This window comes from Rana temporaria, chromosome 5, assembly GCF_905171775.1.
Source record: "Rana temporaria chromosome 5, aRanTem1.1, whole genome shotgun sequence".
Lineage (NCBI taxonomy): Eukaryota > Metazoa > Chordata > Amphibia > Anura > Ranidae > Rana > Rana temporaria.
The window spans coordinates 317,645,930-317,670,943 of record NC_053493.1 but is presented as its reverse complement, the minus strand read 5'-3'; the positions used below and the strand labels follow the sequence as shown (position 1 = coordinate 317,670,943).

Genomic DNA, 25,014 nt, shown 5'->3' with positions numbered 1-25,014 from the left:
CCAGCAGGACAATGACCCTAAACATACAGCCAGAGCTACAATGGAATGGTTTAGATCAAACCATATTCATGTGATAAAATAGCCCAGTCAAAGTCCAGACCTCAATCCAACTGAGAATCTGTGGCAAGACTTGAAAATTGCTGTTCAAAGATGCTCTCCATTCAATCTGACAGAGCTTGAGCTATTTTGCAAAGAAGAATGGGCAAAAATGTCACTCTCCAGATGTGAAAAGCTGATAAAGACATCCCAAAAAGACCTGCAGCTGTAATTGCAGCGAAAGGTGCTTCTAAAAAGTATTGACTCAGGGGGGCTGAATACAAATGCACGCCACCGTTTCATATATTTATTTGTAAGAAATTTTGAAAACCATTTATCATTTTGCTTCCACTTCACAATTATGTGCTACTTTGTGTTGGTCTATTACACAAAATCCCAATAAAATACTTTTTCCATGGCACTGTACATAAATATACACACACACACACTATGTTACATAAACGTATTTATCATTATACAAATAACAATGGCACATCATAATAGCAAATTGTTAAGTGGCGAAACATCATCGAGGTACCCTTGGTTAGCATTCCTTGATATCACCAGAGATGCCTTCTCTGTGCTTTTAATCTATTTTACTGTATGTATGAACAAGTTGGTGTGTACATGGTATGTTGTGTGGAGTGTGTATGTATGTTCACATGAAGAAATACAGTAATGTTGGAGATTATACACCTACTATGATTTACATTACAGATAAGAGCCCCTTTTCCTGAAGAGAGTGCTGTCCTGAGAAACGCATTGACACTTTATACCTTAGTTCATAGTTACATAGTTACATAGTTAGTCAGGTTGAAAAAAGACACAAGTCCATCCAGTTCAACCACAAAAAAAAAAAAAAAAAAAAAAAAAAAAACACAGTAAAATCCTATACACCCAACTCAATACCCACAGTTGATCCAGAGGAAGGCAAAAAAAACTGCAGAGCATGATCCAATTTGCTACAGCAGGGGAAAAAATTCCTTCCTGATCCCCCGAGAGGTAATCGGATTTACCCTGGATCAACTTTACCTACAAATCTTAGTACTCAGTTATATTCTGTACATTTAGGAAATAATCCAGGCCTTTCTTAAAGCAATCTACTGAGCTGGCCAGAACCACCTCTGGAGGGAGTCTGTTCCACATTTTCACAGCTCTTACTGTGAAAAAACCTTTCCGTATTTGGAGGTGAAATCTCTTTTCCTCTAGACGTAAAGAGTGCCCCCTTGTCCTCAGTGTTGACCATAAAGTGAATAACTCAACACCAAGTTCACTGTATGGACCTCTTATATATTTGTACATGTTGATCATATCCCCCCTTATTCTCCTCTTCTCAAGAGTGAATAAATTTAGTTCTTCTAATCTTTCCTCATAGCTGAGCTCCTCCATGCCTCTTATCAGTTTGGTTGCCCTTCTCTGCACTTTCTCCAGTTCATTCATTTTTCTTTGGGGTATCTAGGATATACACTTTGATATATACTTTGAAAATGATATACAAATTTACAGCAACATGACTACAATAGTATATGTTTTATGTAATCTTTTAATGGACATAATAAACGTTATTAAAGTGGAGGTTCACCCTAAAAACAAATTTTTAACATTAGGGCCAGCATAGTAAGGGCATATACTTTCGACAGGTTTTTTTTTTCTCCGTACTTACCTTCATATTCTGATTTGGTCCAGAGCTACCACGTTCTGATGACTCCGGGACTGCCTCAGGGTTCCGATGACTGCAGGACTGGGCGTTCCTATCCTTTGGTTCGATGATTGACAGCTTGTGAAACAGGTGACCTGTCACACAATGCGCGTCACCGGATTTCCGGAAATAGCCGAGCTGCGAGTTGGCACTATACGGCGCCTGCGCCCACTGTGTAGAGCTGACTGCGCAGGCGCCGTATAGTGCCGACTCGCAGCTCGGCTATTTCCCGACATCTGGTGACGCGCGTTGTGCGACAGGTCACCTGTTTCACAAGCCGTCAATCATCGAACCGAAGGATAGGAACGCCCAGTCCCGCAGTCATCAGAAACCCCTGGACAAAAACAGAATATAAAAGGTATGTACGGAGAAAAAAAACCCTGCGGAAAGTAAATGCCCTTACTATGCTGGCTCTGCTAGATGTAATATTAAAAAAATTAATTGGGGTGAACCCCCGCTTTAAGAAATGTGTTAATCATTAGTACCTAAAAAGTCCTGAAGCTTCTGCTAGGCTTGTTGATATACTGTACAATTTTGGTGAATAGGTACCTTGACAGACAAATAGTAAGATGGTTTTACTACCCCCTCTCTTTGATTAACTTTGCTATACTGACAGGACTGCATAACAAAGAAACTGCGAGCTCAAAGAGCTGCCTGAAGAACATTACACCAGAAACTGACATCAAACAGGTTCGAACATCCACTTGGTAAAACATAGAAAACATGTAAACAGAAGACTGGATGGCAGTCTTTCAAATCTGTTAAACAGTTGCCTTATGATGAAAATCCCAAGAGGCACTGATAGATCTGGTAGAGTGACATTTAACAGGAAATGGTGATACCCAATACCTAAGACCATAAATTTAAGCAATAATCTGTCTGAGCCTCAAAGAGATGATGGAATGAGACACTGACTCTCCTTTACAGGGACAATCAGGGATGACAGAAAAAGTCAGTCCTTCTAAAGGAAGTATTAGCTTCCAGGTAAACCCACACGTCATGAGCTATATTCAGAGAGTGAGAAGACATTTCTTTCTTATGTACTGGTACTGTACAGAGAGATGAAAGAACAATGCCCTGATTTAGTTCAAAAGCCAAAAAAAAAAAATACCTTAGGGCTCTGAGCCTTAAAACCATTTTTTTTGTGTATGACCTTGGAATGGCTCTTTACAAGACTAAGCTGCCAGTCCCAACACACACCTCACAGAGAGAAAAGGTGGAATGGAGATTGTAACAGAATGACCCATGACACCCAGAGACTTTTGAAGGATGAGGAGCACTACTGTGTCAGCGTCACTAATGACTCTTGGGTCTAGGTTCATCCTGTGCCCCTTTTGGGCATAGGGTGACTGAGAAATATTAATTATAAATTACATGAGATGGGACATTACTGATAATTCATGTTTTGCAGGATATCTTGGAATTTTACAGGTTGTTAAAGTCTGACTCCAAATGGAGTGTTTTCATTCAATGGGGGGGACACATGCTTTTGAGGTGTTAATTGCGTAGACTCCTGAAAGACATTCCATTGTCTATTGTGTGATGCTAACTAAGTCTGAAGGGTCAGATGTCTCCTTTCAGAGGTAGGGAATTGGCATGTCAATTGTGTTTAGTAAAATAATGTGTTTTGTGTAACAGGTGTGGGAAACTTGTCAAGCTGCAGTAATTAACCCCTCTAATGTGGAGACGGGACGTCTGGGGGATGATTAGTAATTAGCCCATCTGAATGTGTACTGAAGCCCCCATTGTGTGATATTGGGGGTGGAGAGTTTCTTTGTCCCTGTGATTAACTTTAACATGCTTGTACTGTATATAAGAAAACTAAGATACCATTAAAAGCGTTCATACATTTTGAAACCAGAGCTAGAGCTTGTGTCTCGTTCATTCTGGGAAATGAGATGGATCGTGTCTGCTGGATTGTAGATTGTCAAAAAGCTGTCGTGGTTGATGGAATGGGAATATCGTTAACGGTGGTGACCGTTACAGAGATTATCACTAATACATTCAAAAGGTCTATGAAATGCGGACATAACTGAATTCAAATCTCATGATGTCATGGGTAGTTGCAAGGGAGGACATACAGTACATGAGAGACACCTTGTAAAAATATCTAACCAAAGAACTGGAAGCCAGTATTATTTGAAATAAAATTGCAAAGGCTGAAATGTGCACTCTGATGGAATTCATAGCCACATGATCCAGGCTTTACTGTAAAACGGTAATTCCCATGGAGTATCTCCTGGGGTGAAAAAAAAAATTCCTTGCACCTAGCAAAGTATGCTTTTCATGTGCAATGGTAGACCTTGTGGGAGGTTGACTTTTAATTAGTGATTCAAATGGCATTAACAGTAGTGACCGTGAAATAGGGTAATTAACCGGTCCTTGGGATAGAAGATCTGGTTGTTCTGGAAGAGCCCACCGATTATCAACTAGCAGTTTGATAAGGTTCGAGTACCACATCCTCCTGGCCAATTTAGAGCTATGAAAATCACTGAAATTTCCTGCTTCTCAATCCTGTGGTGTAGACATGGAAGGCATTTCAGAGAAGGAAAAGCATAAATCCAACATTACATATTCCATGAAGCCACCAGAGCAGCCACTGTTTCCACCAGAAAATCTCTGCATCTGAGGACAAACCTATATACTGTAGTTTGTTAGTGAACCTGGAGGTCAGGAGATCCACATCCAAAGTCCCCCTCTTATGACGCAGGTCTTGAAATAATTGTAAGTGTAGGGACCACTCCCTGGTTCTAGGCACTGTCAGTTGAAATAGTCTGCCATGAATAGGGCTGCCATCAGGCTCAGAACTTTCATGTAGAATTGCAGAGTTGGAGAGAAGAAAGGTCATCCCAGTTTGAGGCTTAGGCTCCTTCAGTTGGGGAAAATTAGTACTTTTAGCTTTTAGATCTTTTATGAGGGTAAATGGTTTGCCACAGGCTTGCAAGGTAAGTCAGCCATTCATTATGTGATCGTTGTAAGGGAGAGGCAACAGAAGAGAAGCACTATTTTGGATTGCATTAGTAAATAAAAGAGGAAGTTGCAAGATTGCATTTGAGGATTCCTTTGTGTTCCGTATGAGAAAAGAAAAGCACTATTTGATTTTTTATACTATAAATGTCTCTCATTTAAGGTAAGCCTGTGTTCACTTAGGTGATTTAGAATATGCAGAGACACAGCACAATTTTTTTCAACTTGATCAGAGTGAAGCACTGAGATTTGTTATTTGCACTTAAAGAACTTTATTTACAGTATATTTATATTGACTTGGGACATTCATTTTGTACATGAACAAATTTACTACTGTACATTTTTATTTTGTGTATTGGAGTATCCTTTTATTATCAATAATTTAACATGGATTTATTTTTTATTATTGTGGAGTTTCACTTTAATGTATCGGAGTGTTTTTATACTTTTATTAATTTCATGTTTTCTGAATGTTTAACCAGATATTTATGGTTTTATTAGCTTGATTTTTATCGCCATTTATGATTTTTTTTTTGTGAGGTGCATTTACTTTTTTTATATGTTTTATTTTTGAGGAAGAGACTCATTCAGGAAAAAAAATCATTATATCAGCAAACCTATTTACACAATAGTATAGGGCTGTCTGCATGATCTCTAATCACCCAACAAATGGTTCAGTAGGAATAAAAGCTGGATCTTTAAACATGATTTTAGTCTATTACGGCTATGTCGGGTTGCAATGCAGGGCCATGTCAGGTTGCAATGCAGGGCCTGTCAAAGAAATCAAGAATTTGGAAAGAGCTTCCAAATGTTTTGTCAATGGTGCTTTTGAAACAGGAATGGTGAGTGCTTTATTAAGGTGGGACAACAGTGGGGATGGCTCCCTTCTTGATAAAGGCCTCCTCAAATGGATATTGGTCTGTAAATTGTTTGGAAGGTGTGAATAGTTATCAGAAATTTACAAGTCCCTGTACAGAATAAGTAAGGAGTGTAGTGGAAAACCTTTGAAACTCTTGATGCCTCTCAGGCCCCATACACACGGGAGGATTTATCCGCGGATACGGTCCAGCGGACCGTTTCCGCGGATAAATCCTCTCGAGGATTTCAGCAGATTTTAATGCGATGGAGTGTACTCACCATCGCATTGAAATCCGCGCCAAAATCCTCTGGCGATGACGTGTCGTGCCGTCGCCGCGATTATGACGCGCCGACGTGCGCGACGCTGTCATATAAGGAATTCCACGCATGCGTCGAATCATTACGACGCATGCAAGGGATCCCTTCGGACGGATGGATCCGGTGAGTCTATACAGACCAGCGGATCCATCCGTTGGGATGGATTCCAGCAGATGGATTTGTTTGGCATGTCAGCAAATATTCGATCTGCTGGAATCCATCCCAGGGGAGAAATATCCGCGGAAACAGATCCGCTGGAGTGTACACACCATAGGATCTATCCGCTGAAACCCATTTGCTGGGATTTTTCAGCGGATGGATTCTATCGTGTGTACGGGGCCTTAGAGATTCTAGACTAACAGAACTAATAGAAACTGCAGGTTGCTCTTTTATTTATAAGGATGCACACACTATGTCAGAAGTATACAATATCAGTTCTTTAGCCTGGTAGCTATGGTCGCTGCTTGAGACACCTCAAATACTAAACCACCCAGTAAGGATTTCCCAAGACTCTTCATCAGATAGTTTTTCCACAGCAGAAGGCTCAGGGGTTTCTACAGCTGCAGGTATTTTAAAAAATAAAAATTCAGAGGAGTGTAGCAGTGTGTGGGCTGGGGACAGGCGCATGAGACAATGGTCCAGGCTGTCTGTGTCAGGTGGAGAGAGGGGGCATTAGAAGGGTCACTGCAGGCCCCTTCAGAGCAGTTAATGGACTATGATCTGGAATGATACAATACAAAGGGACTGCTCTTCTTTGTGCTTGGAGTTCAATGTGTTGCACTGCTTGGCAGAGGCAAATAAACTGAGAAAAATATTTGGTAAACAAAACCTTTGGCTTTTACAAACCAGCTGTTGAGAACAGCAAGGATTAACCAAAGAGGGACCTCATGCTTCTTGCAATTAAGAGCAATTGCGAGAAGATGCTACCTCAAGCTTAAGGAAGGACCAGAGAGTAAAGTTCATGTGTGCGTTACCCCAGGCAGTGGCTTAGTTCTTCAGTGCTTTAATCATTTTCACTGAGAGGAAAAAGGAAAAAATGGGGTATTAGTAGCGTCCAATAGTTCTAATAAGTATAGTAGCTAACAGTACTCAGGACACATAGCCTACTTAGAAATGGGTTCGCTGGAGGTGGTGCCATGGCTCTGGACATGGAAAAGCACTCTGCTACTAACACAGTAATCAAAGGTTTTAAAAGCAATGCAAGTAGACCCCAGGGGTCACGTTAGAGGCAGTCCCTTCTCTCATTCAGTCCAACAGGGAGAGGTTATACCACAGGTAACTATTTATTTGCTGCCAGTGTCCAAATCCTCCTGTTGATGGCAGTATAACGCAGCTGTTTCTGAATTATGTGTCCCTTAATAATTGACAAAGAAATACAAATGTGCATCACAGATTCATAAACATTATCCCATGAATCTTTTCATTTGTTTTTACTCTCATGTATCTTCCCCTTCCTTCAGATTCATATCTAACTACATTTCCTGGCCTCTTTACAAATTCCCTGTGCTCCTTCTCTTCCTTGCTGTAATTATTTTCCTCTTTCATGTCTTTCTTCTGTAATTTTCTGACTCACCTCATATCATCCCCTCACTGCACATGTCAAGTGCTCAGTGTCTTTGACAAATGCATTGTATTTTTCCCATCATTTAGCATGATGTGAGCTACATTTTCACATGCAGAAAAGGTTACAAGTATTTATATATTGCCCTAATTGATGTCAGAAGCCAACAGCATTAACAGCACTTACACGCACAGTCTTCATTCAGTGGTAATTTAAGGAAAGCCGGTGCCCTTTTTAAAAATGAAACAGTTAATGTAACTTCTTCTCCGGCATTTCGTAAAACTTGCACCTATGAAGACAAAATGGTTATATCTCTTTTGATATTCCTGCTCTTTATGCAGATGAGACAGTCTTTATCACATTATCTAGATCACATGGTTCACTAGTTATATTACTCTTACATGTTTACCGTTGAAGCGGATAAGAACCATCAATAAAACAGTCAAACATCCAAACAGATGAGCTCTTTAAAATAGTCTGTATATCTCATTCATTAAAGAAACAGAGAAACATAAGAGTGACAGCAGAAAAAAGACCAAGCGACTCATCAGGTCTGCCCTATATTTATATGTTGTTTTTTTTTTTTTTTTGTATACATCTATGTTTATCACGAGCATGTTTGAATCCACTTATTGTTGATTGACTCACTACCTCCTCTATTCCAAGCATCACTTGCTCTTTCGGGAAAAATAATATTTTCTAAGGTTAGTTTTGAACTTTCCTCTACATCACAAAGTAAAAATCAGTGCAACCAAATCAGTACATTGCTCTGCACCATTACCATCCAGTCCACAACTGAAGGGACTGGGACCGTCTACTTTTTATCCCACCTGCATAAGCAGAGATGTTCAAAATTGATTTTAAGGTGCACTGTGCGCTATGAAGAGAACAGCATTTTACTTAAGAAGCAGCATCGCACACCTCAGGCCTCGTACACACGGGCAAACATGTCCGATGAAAACGGTCCGCGGACTGTTTTTATCGGACATGTCCGCTCGGAGATTTCGGTCTGATGGTTGTACACACCATCAAACCGAAATCCCCGCGGACAGACAGCACGGTGACGTGGCGGTGATGTTGACGCTGCCACGTCACCAAACCAGGTAGTAAAATACTTCCACGCATGCGTCGAATCCATTCGACGCATGCGGGAGATTTCTGTACGCTGGTTAGGTGTACTAACCAGCGGACTTGTCGGACGGACGGGTTTCCAGCCGACAAGTTTTAAAGCATGCTTTAAAACTTTTGTCTGCTGGAAACCTGTCTGCTAGGCTGTACACACGGTCGGATCTGTCCGCTGAAACTGGTCTGCGGACCAGTTTAAGCAGACATGTTCGGTCGTGTGTACAGGGTCTCAGACCACTTGATTTAAGCTGCCTGCAAGTACAGCTCGGAAGTTCAGAAACTCTACATAAACTCATAAAGACCAAGCCGCAATTCTGAAACTTAGTCCTAGTATGTGATCCCCATGGGTGAGCATTTGGCCACAGGGGCTTGTATGCTCCCAATAGTCATAGGGAATCCTGCAGAAAGATGAAACTGTCAGAAATAGCTTAGGATCGTAAAAGGAGATAAAGATCAAGAGTATTCCTCATAGATATAAAACAATCAGAATCTAAAGATTTAATCAAAACTCACTATCTCTATGAGAATATGAAAGCGTTGAGAAATGGAACGGAACCCTGGACTACCTGGCTCTCCAAAATATAGTTTTCCTATAGTTGCATTCTGTACAGCTTTTCTACAATTTTATCTCTACCATTGCTACTTTGCTTACTCCCAGTGCCACTTTGTTTGTTTGCTGGTTTGTACCTAGTTCTCCTATGTACTCTCAGAGTATCAGTAAATTGTGTACTGGCATTTTTTTTGTCTACATTGCCTTCTACTACTTGTAGCATTTCATACTTGTATCATTCTTGGTAATCCAATAAAAATCTATTGAAAAAAACAAAATATTTGCATTTTTATATACCCACTCTTGTGATCCAGATACCCATGTCAAACAACACAGTCAGGTCCTGGACCTCCCTTCACTCTAGTGCAATGATACAGCCTGCTACATGAGCAACCCCAGATTGTAATTTTTTTTTTTTTTTTAGTGCAAGGAGTTGAGCTCTGTCATCAGGGCATTTGTGGGCTAGTTTGCGATACTTCTAATTTTGCTACAGTGGGAATTATAGTAGATAAATCAATGCACCAATATAGGGAACACATAAGGGAGAGTCATTAAAATAACATTTTTAGTTACTGTCAAAATATATACCTTTCATTAGAATGCTACTGTACAATCAGCCACTATGCTATAAACACTATATTTACATTTCTCATTTACATCTGTGAACTTTAACATCTTCCTTGAACACAGATGCCTCATGGTACCACATACACACAATGAAACATAGTTTATTTACATTTACTGTTAGACATTTTTTATTTAATGGGTTTATCCTATTCCTTGCTCCCATGGCTAATGTCTGTAAAGAAGAGCTCTACTTTGGTGTCCCCACAATTTTACCACTATACCGAAACAGGCAGATGTATAGTCTAAGTTTGCCTAATATTGTGTTTTTATTACCTCTGTTCCTTTCTTCCCCTGTGTTTTGAGGTGTGTTATTAACCCTTGTATTGCAGTAGTTAAGGTATTTACACACACTCTTGGTTTCTACTGCAGTTGTAAATGCGTGCAAACATCACAAGCCGATTGTCTGATTCCATGAACCCCCCAGGCTACCCTCCTTGGACTCTGCTTTCCCACATGCATGCCTGAAACAGAAGGAAGAATGGAGACCAGCGAAGTATGTTTGCTGATCTCCTCAAGCTTGTAAGAACCCAGAAACAACATGTATTATGTCACCTCTATTTTTTGCAGTCACTTTCCCTGGGTACAGTGGCAAGGGAAGGAACTAATCGAGCTAAATACCCCCACTCATAAATGTACATAAGCACACACATCTGGGGTTCCTATGAAGGAAAACATCAATTGCGCTACAAATGTTACACATTTCCACACACCAGAGTGAAAGCAATTTAAATTGTCCCTTCTACAGTGGGGATCGAAAGTTTGGGCACCCCAGGTAAAAAATTGTATTAATGTGCATAACGAAGCCAAGGAAAGATGGAAAAATCTCCAAAAGGCATCAAATTACAGGTTAGACATTCTTATAATATGTCAAAAAAAGTTAGATTTTATCATTTACACGTTCAAAATTACAGAAAACAAAAAAATTGTGTATGCAAAAGTTTGGGCACCCTGCAGAGTTAATATCTTGTACTGCCCCCTTTGGCAAGTATCACAGCTTGTAAACGCTTTTTGTAGCCAGCCAAGAGTCTTTCAATTCTTGTTTGAGGTATATTTGCCCATTCTTCCTTACAAAAGTCTTCCAGTTCTTTGAGATCTCTGGGCTGTCTGTCACGCACTGCTCTTTTAAGGTCTAGCCATAGATTTTCAATTATGTTGAGGTCAGGAGATCATGAAGGCCATGACAAAACCTTCAGTTTACGCCTCTTGATGTAATCCCCCGTGGATTTTGAGGTGTGTTTAGGATCATTATCCATTTGTAGAAGCCATCCTCTCTTTAACTTCAGCTTTTTCACAGATGGCATCAAGTTACCATCCAAAATATGCTGAAATTTTATTGAATCCATTTTTCCTTCTACCCGTGAAATGTTCCCTGTGCCACTGGATGCAATACAACCCCAAAGCATGATTGATCCACCCCCATGCTTAACAGTTGGACAGAGGTTCATTTCATTAAATTCTGTGCCCTTTCTTTTAAAAACGTACCTTTGCTCATTCCAGCCAAAAAGTTTTATTTTAACCTCAGCGGTCCACAGAACTTGTTTCCAAAATGCATCAGGCTTGTCTATATGTTCATTTGCAAAGTTCAAGCGCTGATTTTTGTGGTGAGGATGTAGAAGAGGTTTTCTTCTGATGACTCCTCCAAGAAGACCATATTTGTACAAGTATCTCCATATAGTGGAATAGTGTACCACAACTCCAGTGTCTGCCAGATCTTTCTGGAGGGATTGTGCAGTCAAACGTGGGTTTTGAATTGCTTTTCTCACAATCCTGCGAGCTGTTCTGTCTGATATTTTTCTTGGTCTTCCAGATTTTGCTTTTAACTTCCACTGTTCCTGATGACTGCCATTTCTTAATTACATTCCGAACAGAGGATATTGACATCTGAAAACGCTTTGCTATCTTCTTATAGCCTTCTCCAGCTTTGTGAGCGTCAACTATTTTCAGTTTCAGTTTTCTAGACAACTGCTTAGAAGAACACATGGTGCTGATTGTTGGGGCAAAGTCAGATGAGTCTGGGCATTTAAAACATTTGAAATTGACATCACCTGGTCTTCCCAGACGATGATTGAGAACAATCTATGACACTCTCAGGTCTCAGCTTTGCAAAGGGGGCACTGCATGCTATAAATTCTGCAGGGTGCCCAAACTTTTGCAGACGCCACTTTTTTGTTTTCTGTAATTTTGAAAGTGTAAATGATGGAAATAAAATCTAACTTTTTTTGACATATTATAAGAATGTCTAATCTGTAATTTGATGCCTGTTGGAGATTTTTGCATCTTTCCTTGGCTTCGTTATGCATATTAACACAAATTTTTACCTGGGGTGCCCAAACTTTCGATCCCCACTGTAATTATGTATGTGGATAATGGCACTGTACATATTTTAATAAAAAAAATCATCTAAGTACCTTTTTCCTAATTGATATACATCTGTCACATGAACCAGATTATTCCCAGCCTGTCTACAGGGAACCATAACCAGAAGGAGCCTCTAGTCCTCTGCTGCTGGTCAAATGTTCAAAATTAAAAAACAAAAACAGCCTTTGGAATACAGAGTAAAAAAACAAAAATAAAAAAAAATAATAAACTGTTTCAAATTGGCATACAAATATATATTTGAGATAAAATCTTTATTATTTTGTGAAAATAACATGGTGTGAGCGGATTTCTGCCAGTCACAGGCTGTGTCACGCACCTCAAGCCAGTGTCTTATAATATGAGTGAGGTAGATTCTGCATTTTTATCCGGCCCCCATTGCATTAGGCTGGTTAGTGGGCGTAAAGAATAGTGTTGAGCAGAATACGCCATATTCGATTTCACGATATATCTCGAATATATAGTCGAATATTCGAGATATATTCGCTAAATTCGAATATTCGTGATATTTTATCAAAATGAAATGATTGCGAATTTTCGCTATTGCGAATGCGAAAATAATTGCGAATTTTCGATAACTGCGGTAGGAGCACTCTGATTGGCTCAGAATATTCGTGATATTTTACAATACAAAATAATTGCGAATATTCGGCAAATGCGGAAGGAGCACTCTGATTGGCTCAGAATATTCGTGATATTTTACAATAGAAAATAAAAAGTGTTTTGCATTGGTGGTGATTCTTTACTCTATCCATCTGTCACAGCCGTTTGTCAATCAAACACCTTGAAGATTGAACACGTTCATGCTGCATGCTTTGGACTTTTTTTCACTTCACATATCAAAGACATTTTTATGAAAGATTATTTTTCTATTATTGGGACTATATTTCTTTATATATTTGTTTCACTGTGTATTTCACAAGTTATTTGCGCTTGCTTATTTTATAATTTGCCCACATGTCTTGTCACTAGACATATTTTTTATTCTTGTAGAGCGACTCCATTTTCTGTCTTGTATTAATTTATGTTGTATAACATTTTTGAGTTGCTGCTGTATTCTCCCCTTTTTTTAAGGTATGCGCAATTTTTTCCTTTTTTCCTTCTTACAAAAAAAAATAATATCAAACATACAAATATTCATAACAGAAACATACACAAAGCCCCCCCCTTTTGCATCAGAGACAATCAGAGTTCTCCTACCACAGTTATTGGAAATTCGCAATCATTTTCGCATTCGCATTAGCGAAAATTCACAATTTTTTTTTTTTTATACTCGGCAACATAAAAGGATCGCCTCAGCTTAGCTACTCGGCCCAGGGTCTCTAATCATACCAGCAATGCTTTTAGACGTCGATAGGATGTGATCTGTTTTAAAAATAAAATTGAAAAAATGCGAATATTCGGAATTGCGAATATTCATTGCGAAATTCGAAATATATCGCGAATACTCGAATATGCCATATTCGAGCCGAATATTCGCAATACGAATATTCGTGAGCAACACTAGTAAAGAAAGAGGAAGGGAGTGGGATGTCATTTACCACTGTGTATACACCCACTTGTGGGGCTCTATAGTTATGTGGGCTGCTCAGATGTGATATAGAGGAAATGTTCAGCATAGAAATCCATTGAAAACTGAGCATGTGCAAAGTTGCCACTAAAGCTGCAAAATCCCAAGCTAAATTGGGGACATGAACAGAAGGTGCAGATAAAGAGCAGCAGGATCAACCAGGTTTTTGGCAGAATACAGAAAACAAATCTCACAGTGAATGAGTATGAACAGCATGCAATACAGCATTTATTAATAATTTTAAGTTTGTCTCTGTTTCAATTTTGCACAGGCCTTATCTTTTAAATTAAGGCACAGAGAAGTGGGCAGAGGGTCCATTATAGACAGAGACATATATTGGTAATAGTAGGGATTGAGGTGGGTCACACATAGCGGTGGGTGGGGAGGTGGAAGACAGGTGGTTGAAGCATACAGAAAGGAAGACCGAGAGTCCAGTACAGATGGGGACAAATCTTAGTAATGGTGGGGGAAGAGATGGGTCTGGAGCACACAGAGGCAGGTGGAGAGGTGAGAGACAGGTGGTTGTAGCACAAAGATAGGAAGACAGAGAGGCCAGTAAAGGCAGGGACAGATCTCACAAGTGGGAGGGCACAGAGTTTGTGGACAGGTGGACCAGGAACACACAGAGTCGAATGGAGAGGCGAGGGGATTGAGGCCACAGAGAAGCTAGTGCAGAGATCGGTTGGGATCTGGTGCACACAGATGGGGTGAGAGCACTATGAATCAGAGGGTAGAAAGAGAGAAAGGAACATAGTCTAAGTGGGATGGGGGAACAGGGAGGTTGGATATCTGATCGATACACAGGTGAAGGAGTTGTCACATTAGGTCTTATTGCAGGACAGCTGGCAGTGATGATGGCAAAGGGGATCCCACATGTTTAACCAATTGCTGTGATCAGTGGCTTGTGAACCCCTAACAACAGTGATTCATTTAATCAGTGGGCTCAGGGGGCCCTATTGTTATAAGCTCATGGTTTCTGAAGCAGAGAGGCAATCCAAGGGCTTACTGAGCCAAACAAAAGAAAACATTTTGCCTATGAATTGCATAAAAAATTTAGTGATTTTTACAAGACAATATTGTCATAAGAACCTCTTAACCTTAAAAAAAATTGCCATGCCAAAGGCCGATAACAGAAATGTAAAAAAATTGCTCTTGTATACAAAGTGAGTGCAGGTACAAGAGCTTAACTTTTAAACTAGATGCTGCATATTTAGACACATTTTAGAGAGCATAAACATTACAGCATCCTTTGTGGCAATTGTAATGATCAGCCTTCAGTATTTCAGCTACACACTATAAATTTATTAACAGGGACATTAATCCCTATTCAGTACATTTACAGCTTTGTTTACCACAATCAGAAAAGTCGATTTCTTTTCAAAAACTCTTTGGGCTAAGATGTTATGCAAAGCTCAAACAAATTTGTTATTAATTCTCTGAGATTTAGACTCAGTTCAAAAGAACTGCTGTTAATTACATAGATAATAAAACAGAAGAAGAAAATGCCTCAAGTACCTGCACTACGCTATGGCTGAAGATCTAAAATTAATTTAAGAAAATAATAAATACAAAAAATATAGAGGCGTCAGATGTAGTAACAAAAAAGAAAACACTGCTAAAGGGACCAAACATCATTAAACCACGGTAGCAAAAGTAAAGATTTATGGCTATATTATATTATTATGTTATAAATGTAGCAAAATAAAACACAAGTTTATCTCAGGCAATAAGCATGCAATTTTAAATCTGTGTAAAATAATAAGATCAATTCACAGAGCCACATGAGTTCATTTACACGCATTAGTTATTTTGTGTCATGACAATTTTAACAGCAAAATGTTAAATTCACAAAAATAAATATGACATTGTTTTCTACATAAAAGAACCATTTAACTATTCAAGTGCCCTACATTGCAATCATTTTATTACATCAGTGATTTGTTTACCTCTTTTTTTAAATGGTTAATTTTTCTACTGCAAACCCCAGCCCCAAGGTTAAGATTTTTTTAGAAGCAAAACCTGTGCAATAATCTTTAGGAATTATTTTTTACATATTGATTGCTGTCACTTAACATTGGGTAACATCAGGACAGTGGGGAATTGTAGGAACTCAAAAAAAAAAAAGAGGAAAAACGAGACGGATGGGTTTAGAGTAAGCATGGCACTCATTTACATAATTTCTGGGGGAAAAAAATCTGTCTTCCTAACTTTTTTATTGGTACATACCGGGCCTAAAATGGCAGTTGAAGTCATAGATGGATTTTGTCCTATACCATCCATTTTCAAAGTGTTACGTCTATTTTCCTCTTACAGCTGCTAAGTATGGTGTATGAATTTAACTGTGAAATTCAATAGAAACAAGTGTAATGCCGCATACACACGACCATTTTTAATGGTCTAGAAATTATTTTATTTTTTTCGACGTGATTCTTGTCAAGCCTGCCTTGCCTGCACACGATCGTGAAAACAAAATGCTCGAGCAAAGCGCGGGGACGTACAATACATACGACGGCACTGTAAAGGGGAAGTTCCATTCGAATGGTGCCACCCTTTGGGCTGCTTTTGCTGATTTTGTGTTAGTAAAAGTTTGGTGAGAGACGATTCGCCCTTTTCAGTCTTCGTGCTTTTCAGTCTGTTACAGTGTGATGAATGTGCTATCTCCATTACGAACAATAGTTTTACCAGAACGAGTGCTCTCGTCTCATAACTTGCTTCTGAGCATGCGTGTTTTTTCACGTCGTTAAAGCCTACACACGACCGTTTTTCAAGTAAAAAAATAGAGCATGTTCTAAATTTTAAATGCCCATTTTTCACGTCATGAAAAATGCTCTGGAACCCACACAAAATCGTTTTTAATGACATTTGAATAAAATGGCATTTTTTACATCATGAAAAACGGTCGTGTGTACGCGGCAGCAGGCCGGTATAGTGATCTGTCATTGGCCATGTCCGGTAGACACAGCAAGGACAGATCGTGCCAGGGGGTTGGGTGGCGAGGCGTGATCCTAGGAGGTTGTCAAATGACAATAGTACACAATGAGTTTGCTCTTTTGCAGAAACCATGTTCATAACATTTACTCTTGATAAAATGATCCTTTGATGCGCTTTATTTTGTATATCCAGTTTTTACTGTCCCACTGTCGACTACATCTGGGTCACAGGAGTGCAAAACTAACTGCCACACACCAATAATTCTTTTTTAGGGCCTTCATTTCCCACTTTTATTAAAATAAAGTTAAAGGATAATTGCTTTTTTGTTTAAGTGAACTTATACTTTCAAAACACACATGAGTTTCCCTCACCGGGGCTTTTAGCAATCCATAGCAAATAAACACTTCATACCAGCCTCCTGGTTTGCTCTTACCCTGCAGAAGCTCTGGCCTCAATGAAAGCCCTTGTATGTTCCTCCAGACAGTACTCTCAACTACTGTGCACACACATACACGTCTGTCTGCTCCCTTGCAGTCACATTGATTCCTGGGGAGAATCTTGAACTACAGTCAGTATCCTCACAAAATCCCTTATGCACAATCAGTGTACTGGCTGGCAGTAAAAGATGGCCCCAGAATTGGAGACTTTATCCCTCCCATTCTCTACAAAGCCTCTAGCTACAGGACCCAAATCTCAGAGGAAATAAAAAAAAAAAAAAAAACAAGTGCCCTCCATATGATATAGGCTTCCCAGCACCTTTGAATATGCCTGAGAAAGAGCAGGCGTTTTTATGCAAGTCATAGTGTTCAGGCATATGAGTGATTTGGTATCTAACAACACATAGAATAACTTAATTTTAGGATCAGAAAAACAGCTAAATCAGTTATTTACAATGAGGGGTAATAGAACAAATAACTGGATATAAACTCAATTATTTTTTGCAGGTAGACAGCGACAACTAAACCTTTCAAAGCAATTTTTAATACATGAATCCAGAGGTTTTTATTGCATAGTTGCCCCTGAAAAGTTTTCTGGATCTTGTGGGACAGTCCCAGATTTTGGATACTATCCCACAGTGTTTATGTCCTACTGGCCATCACACAAGTTCCAGGACACTGAGTACCAACAAATTTGGATGACTGACTACCATCCTTGTGCTCCCTATAACATGTAAACAGTAAAATTGGTAACAGTAAACAGTAAAACAGCAGAGGCGGGAAAGGGGTTAGGTCATGTGACGACATTCTTGGATTTTGTTTTGTGGCCATGCTCCTTCCCCCATACTCATGCAGACCTAGACAGAGAGGTTAAATGATTCATAGATTGTTATGAGTAACATTGCTGTTGTCTGCTCCTCCAGCAAGTAAAAAGCCATGGCTTAAGTGAGGCTCATTGCTGGTTGAATGAGAATGGCCTTGGTGGTTCCATAATTGTTACATGGAGGTCTGTGGCACTATCTTGGAGCGACATTTCCCCCTATTCTATGTACCTACCATATTGCCACAGTCTCTCATCCACTACCCTTATTGATTGACTTTTGTTGAATGGGATATTGGAAAAGTGCCCGGTTTTAGAATACAATAACACAGCAGAGAGGATTCCTCCATCTATATTGTAGATGGGAGAATTTTTTTTTTTGATCAGCCCTCTGGCTAATAGAATTTTGTTTTAAATAAATTACCTATCTATTGCCAGCTTTAGGCAAAAAAAAGTTTTGTATAAGGCCCAGTTCACACTAGTACAATGCCAGTCATTGCATGTGATTCGTACTGCATTGCTGTGCACATCACATGTGATGTCTGTGCAATGCCATTTAGCCATACAAATTGTATGGCTAAAATTGCATCGCATCCAGGTGCAGGACCCTTTTCTTGGTCTGCACTGGAATTGGATCGCATGGGTGTTCAAACCCATGCAATGCGATTCCTGCACCATTTTACAGTTCGCACTGCGATCTGCAAACTGGTCTGGGGGTGTCGTTAACTTTGCATTGACACCCGCAGTGGGTCACATATCTCAGATTTAACCACTGTGTGATTCAGGTGCAATGCAGGAACCCACACTGGATTTTCAGGGTTCTAGCATCTCACTAGTATGAATCGGTCCTAAATCAAAAAAAAGCAGTAAGATTCATCTCTAAATAAAGTGACATAATTCTCTCATGCACCTTCAGGTGACTGTTCACAGATTGCTTTATCTTCTGGGTGCTTTATTATACTTTTATCAGCCACAAATTCTGTGCTTAAAAATTAAGTCTACCTACTTCCACACACCAAGCCTATCTATAACTTGGTGAGGCAACCCATTGCTCTTCTCTGTCGACTTGGGGCTCACACTCACATAAGTTTTGTTTAAGAAATGAAAAAACATAGTATGAAATTGAAATCAGAAAAAATACAGTATATGATCGATTACACATACTGTAATCTGTTTCCACACAAAGTACATAGAAGGAAAACAACTCCCACTTAATCTGAGAATACTCTTTGTAAGTCACATAGAAATCGCAACAGAGTCAACTGTCAGAGCCATTTTAATTATTAAAAGCCAGGCAGAAACACAATAAAAAGTGATTTGTAGATTTGTCCTCTGAGCAAATCCAGACAATGGGAGCTGCCACTGGCATGCATTAAACAAAGCATTTGTCAACTACAATTCATAACAGAAATGTGCAATAAAGTGTTGTGAGCACAGCTTATGTTGCCATGTTGTCTAAAATTCTTCTGTCAGAAAATATAAAAAAGAGGTGATGATGCGTATGCGGTTCTTAAAACCATGACAAGCTTTAATATTGTCATCAATACTTATGTTACCATATTTAAAAAACAATGCTTACTAAAAATATTTTTTAATGAGTATTTTAGTTATATTTTGCAACCTGGAGAGAGGCCATTTCTGCCATGGACTGACACGTGAGACACAACTCTCCAAAGGCTTCACAAAGCAATATTATATAATTATTCAACCCAATGCACCTTTTATAACCTGAATTGTAAAGAGGCTATGGGGAGCTGGCTCTAGGTAGGTGAAAATAGGAAATCTTCAGGGATGGGTATCTTTATCTTTTAAGGTTGAACTCCAAGCACCATCATCTCAATATATTTAAAAGGGGTTAGTATCCAGTTACCTCCAACATATCAATTCAGTGTTCCTTTTTCCTTACAACTTAAAAACCAGGCTTTTAGTTGCACTGGAGAGTACAGTTCGCAAAAAAAGGGGGAATTAGGAAAAGTGAACATATTTGTGAGATAAGTCTTGCAAGCTTTACATTACAATTCCAGGTAAATTTAAAGTATAGTTTATTTTAGACTTTGGTATCATTAATCAATGTATGCTTTTACTAACATAGCAATAGATTTTCCTTCTGCCACACTGGAGACATTCTCTTATAAGTAAATATATTTTGCAGTTACAATGCCAATTCGATATGTGCTGTACCTTAATGATTTTTCATCAACCCTCGGCTAGACCCTCGTAGGCTTGGTAAGCTTAGACTGTCTATGGGCACCTCATTAATATGTTCACTTTTCCTCATTCCCTTTTTCTTTGTTCCCTATTTATCTCCTGATGCACATTTCAATAATATTGTTTTTTATAGATGCACCTCTACCTCCTGCATTCTCTCAGCGCTATGCACGTGGCCTCTTGTGGGCCACATGTGGGTTATCTGTTGCTCTTGTGACAATGATAGCCAGGAAACAGTTCTGATTTTTTTTTTTTATTTGCTCTGGTTGATGCTTAATCCCTCCATCTTATATTATGGTATGACACTCAGTGGATAGATAATTATACCGACCCCCACCTTGATTCAGAGATTGCTCCCTAACCTCTATTAGCACCAAACAGAAATATTATTTGTAAGCCCTGTACACACAATCGGTCCATCCGATGAGAACGGTCTGATGGACCGTTTTCATCGGTCAGTCGTGCCTACACACCATCAGTTAAAAAAACGATCGTGTCAGAACGCGGTGACGTAAAACACAACAACGTGCTGAAAAAAACAAAGTTCAATGCTTCCAAGCATGCGTCGACTTGATTCTGAGCATGCGTGGATTTTTAACCAATGGACGTGCCTACAAGCGATCATTTTTTTTCTATCGGTTAGGTATCCATCAGTTAAATTTAAAAAAAGATTGCTTTTTTTTAACCTATGGATAAAAAACCGATAGCGCCCACACATAATCGGTTTGGACCAATGAAAACGGTCTATCAGACCGTTCTCATTGGTTTAACTGATCGCGTGTACGCGGCCTTATAGTAAACACTATAAATTAGCAAACCTAGTACAATTATACAGTATCTCTCTTGCAGAGACCCACTCTGTATACTTGGCTTTGAAATACTTTGCAATTGATGTTACTTGCTTCGCTGTACGAAAGTATGTTATTACTCAGTGTATTGGAATTATTGTCTTAGGCACTTTGTTTGTAAACTTTGTAATCTTTTTTCTCTTTACAAATAAACATTTTGTGGAAAAAACAAACAAATTATATCATAAGTTACACATTATGATTATGTAAACATTCTAATATTATATGTTTTCAATCCAGATGTCCTCACCCCCCTGAGGAAGATTCTAACTGTTGCAATCGAAATGCGCTTGGAATTTTTTGCTTAAGCAGGTGTACCATTTTGGAAATTCTTAACATGTTTGTTACCTGGCATTTGTTTAATAGGAAATTGTTCATTGTAGTTGGGGTTTACCAGAACTTACATTTTAAACAGTACGTGTATTTGGATTTTAACATTTGTATCAATAAAAATTGTTATCGTAATTCTTGGTGCACTTGTTTTCTTGGTGCACTTTTGTTCTGCAAAAAAGCCTTTGGGAGAAACTTTATTGTATTTGTAAAATAATTAATAGGGGGAGCAGTACCTTCCTACCCAGTCTTGTGGGCATCTCCTGCATATATTAACACAATTTCCTTTACACCTAAACAGCCCTACAAATAGTTTGTATTGGCTGTTATAAATAAAAGTTGTTTATTTAATAAGTTACTTTAGGATGCTTGTTTGAAGAGTTGCAAACAAAATATAGTGTAACGCAATCAAAAAGCAATGAATCAAGGCCACATATTATAAAATTCCACCATTGTGCAATGTTCAGTGTCAGTTCTAAATATATAGGGCCAGATTCACAGAGCAAGTACGCCGGCGTATCTACGGCGTACTTTTAAATTTCCTGCGTCGTATCTTTAGTTTAAATCCTCAAACCAAGATATGACGGCTTCTGGCTTCGATCCGACAGGCGTACGGCTTTGTACGCCTTCGGATCGTAGGTGCAATACTTCGGCGCCCGCTGGGTGGAGTTTGCGTTGTTTTCCGCGTTGGGTATGCTAATTAGCTTTTTCCGTCGATCCACGAAAGTACGCACGGCCATCGCATTCTCTTACATCGTCGCTAGTCGGCTTTTCCTGGCGTATAGTTAAAGCTGCTATTTTGCGGCGTATAGATAGACTTGCCATGTTAAAGTATGGCCGTCATTCCCGCGTCGAAATTTGAATTTTTTTTTTTGCGTAAGTCGTCCATGAATAGGGATGGACATAAGTCACGTCGAAGTTCGAAAAATGACGTCATTTCGCGCAAAGCACGGTGGGAAATTTCGAAACAGAGCATGCGCAGTTCAATCGGCACGGGGACACGCTTCATTTAAATGAATCACGCCCCCTACCCGCCCAATTTGAAATACGCGCAGAGAGATACACTACGCCGCCGTAACGTACGGCGCAAAATCTTCCTGGATTCGACTTAGAGCCAGGTAAGATACAGCGGGGTAGCGTATCTCTGATACGCTGCACCTGGGCAATTCTATGTGAATCTGGCCCATAGTGACTTCAGTGACCACCAGCTCTAGCTGGAATGCCTACTCACCTCCAAAAGTTGACCCCACTGGTATTATATCTCTGGGATACCTCAGGAAAATGAATCCTCCTCCTTGTTCCTGGATAACACAGACCTCCTCCCGGCTTCTTCCAATGTCATCATCCAAGTTTGAACACCTGTACACTCAGCTGAGAGGGATTATTGTAGGTGACACTGGATTCTGTGTCACATTACATCATATTCTCTTTCTCTCTGCTTTGTGTCCACCTCAGCTGAGTGTACAGGTGTTCGCACTTGTGGGATGATTGATGATGAGGTAGAAGTTTATTTTTTCCTTGTATTTATGATGGCTCCTCACCAGCTGAAGAAGCTCACAAGAGAGCATAACGCATAACGCATACAGGTGTGAGGTGCCTCCATTCAGAAAGTGTTTCTCCATTTACATCAAGTTGATAATATGCATGTTTTACACATTTTTATGTGAGTATTTTAATCCCTGAGTTAAGTTTTAAATACATGTTATTAGCAGAGAGCACTATGGTTTGCCTTTGTTACTATATGGCCACACATGACTGAATGAGATCCCAGGAGGAGGTCTGAGCTGCCCAGGGGCGCTAGGAGTAGAATTTGTGTTTCCGAGGTATCCTGAGAGATGTAACACCAGGCGTGTGTGACTCTGTAGCGAAGCTCAATATTTGGAGGTGAGCAGGCTTTCCAGCTAGAGGCGGTGGTCACTGAAGTAACTGGATATTAAAGAACTGTCACTAAAAGTTGCACAACGGTGGAATTTTATAATACGTGGACCTGATTCATTGCTTTTTGTTTGCGCTACACATATTTTGTAATATATAAAGCACTGTTTATATAATATATAAAGTATTTTATTGAGATTCACATGTGGATACACTCTGAGAGGTGTTGGCAGCAATCGTGGTAAGGCTATTAGTAGGCTAATACACTGAATATTTAATTAATTTTATTGATTCCCATTATTTTTGTATTGTGTTGATTACATCTTTTTCATTTGTTTGAAGAGTATTATATGTTCTAAATAATGATGATAAAATGTAAATGCCCTTTAGAGGCTTCTGTGTGTTTTATACGCTATTGGTTAGAGCTTTTTAATGGCCTTATTGATTGGGACACTAGTCTTCCAACTATGGACATGACTTTACTAACAAAGGCCTCAGAGCGGAATAGTTACAATAGTCGTAATGACACCATCACTTTCTCTGAATATCCTCCCTGCACCAAAGTCATGTTTTCCACACATCCAGGCAGAAGCACCTATATAAAAGCCATCAAGTTAAGTGACAGATACTTTTTAATATATAACAAATGGAAAAATCTTACCACTTCTTCGTGTTTGCACTTCCTCACATTAATGCCATTAATCTGTAATAAAATACATTATTTGTTGTTTATGTTACATAGTTATTGAAAATTCGGGGCTTTAAATGAAAAACTTGAAAATCCTACCTGTAGAATAGCATCTCCAATGAATAAAAGTCCTGAAAGCTCTGCTGCAAATTATACAAATATAAAGAGTTTACTTAAAGCATTTATGAACCTATTAACAAAAATGTAATATATATCTTACAGCTTACCAGTCTCTACATATAGTGGCTACATTTATTTTCTTGTTTTTGCCTGTTTTTCCCTTTTACATTAAATAGTTAAATAGTTGGTAAGTTTGAACAATGTTACCAGTCCATCCAGTTCAACTTTTTGATCCGGTGGTAACACATTTGTGTTGATGCGAATTGCATCTCTTTTTTTTATCCATAGTTCCACTTTAACACAAAATAAAATCTATGGCTGTATGTAACAGGTTTCTGAAAATGTTAGCAAATCTGTTTTTTTTTCTCTACTTGAAAGAATTTACCATACTGAGAAAACCAATGTGAGATACTGAAACTCATTTTCAAGCTGCCAAAAGTAGAGCGCCGAGGAAGAAAACATTAATCCTCTTAAATCTCCTATGGGCAGTTGTAGGAGTCACAAACTTGGTAATTTTGGTATTCAGAGATTGCATTTTCTTGATTAGCGTGGAGAAGGATGCATCTATCTGCCACAGTGGTATAATTCAATTTGCCTTTAATTTTTCCCCAAGTAATAATTTATTTTTTCATTATTCAGTCATCACACAGAGACTAGAAAGCTTTGCAATGACTCTTAGACTCTTTGAAAAACCATGTGTACTTTGTTCATCAAGGCAAAAAACCCACATGGAAAATTATTATAAAAGATAAATGAAAAGGATGCAGGCATGTGGTTTATTTACATTTTACAGAGTCACTTCTCTCTAGGCAGGCTAAATATAGTACACTGGCATAAGAAATGTCTTATTTAATACTTGCATATGTTTCTTTATTATTTGCTACTTAAAGCATCCCCCGCGTTATTTAGAAGATTCCCCCTTATACTGACAACCGGGCCCTATGGTAAGCATAAATCCTGAGTGTCCAGAAATAAAAGGGAAGTAAGCATGTGCTCCCAACCTTCTTGAACCAGGCAAGGGCTGGTTCCTCTTAATATTGGGGAAAAGGTGGACATCGTTGTATGGCAGG

The 25,014-nt window shown here is 39.1% G+C and overlaps 1 protein-coding gene across 2 annotated transcripts in view; it reads right to left on the bottom strand.

Annotated features, from left to right (window-relative positions):
* SNTG1 (syntrophin gamma 1) overlaps window positions 1-25,014 on the bottom strand; it is a 795,295-nt gene that overhangs the window by 165,288 nt on the left and 604,993 nt on the right. For both annotated transcript variants that reach the window (XM_040354181.1, XM_040354180.1), the window contains 3 exons: window positions 23,924-23,967; window positions 23,798-23,839; window positions 7,626-7,728 (listed from right to left, as the gene is read on the bottom strand). In XM_040354181.1, the coding sequence (XP_040210115.1) occupies window positions 7,626-7,728; window positions 23,798-23,839; window positions 23,924-23,967 (189 nt within the window). The remainder of the gene's footprint in view (window positions 1-7,625; window positions 7,729-23,797; window positions 23,840-23,923; window positions 23,968-25,014) is intronic.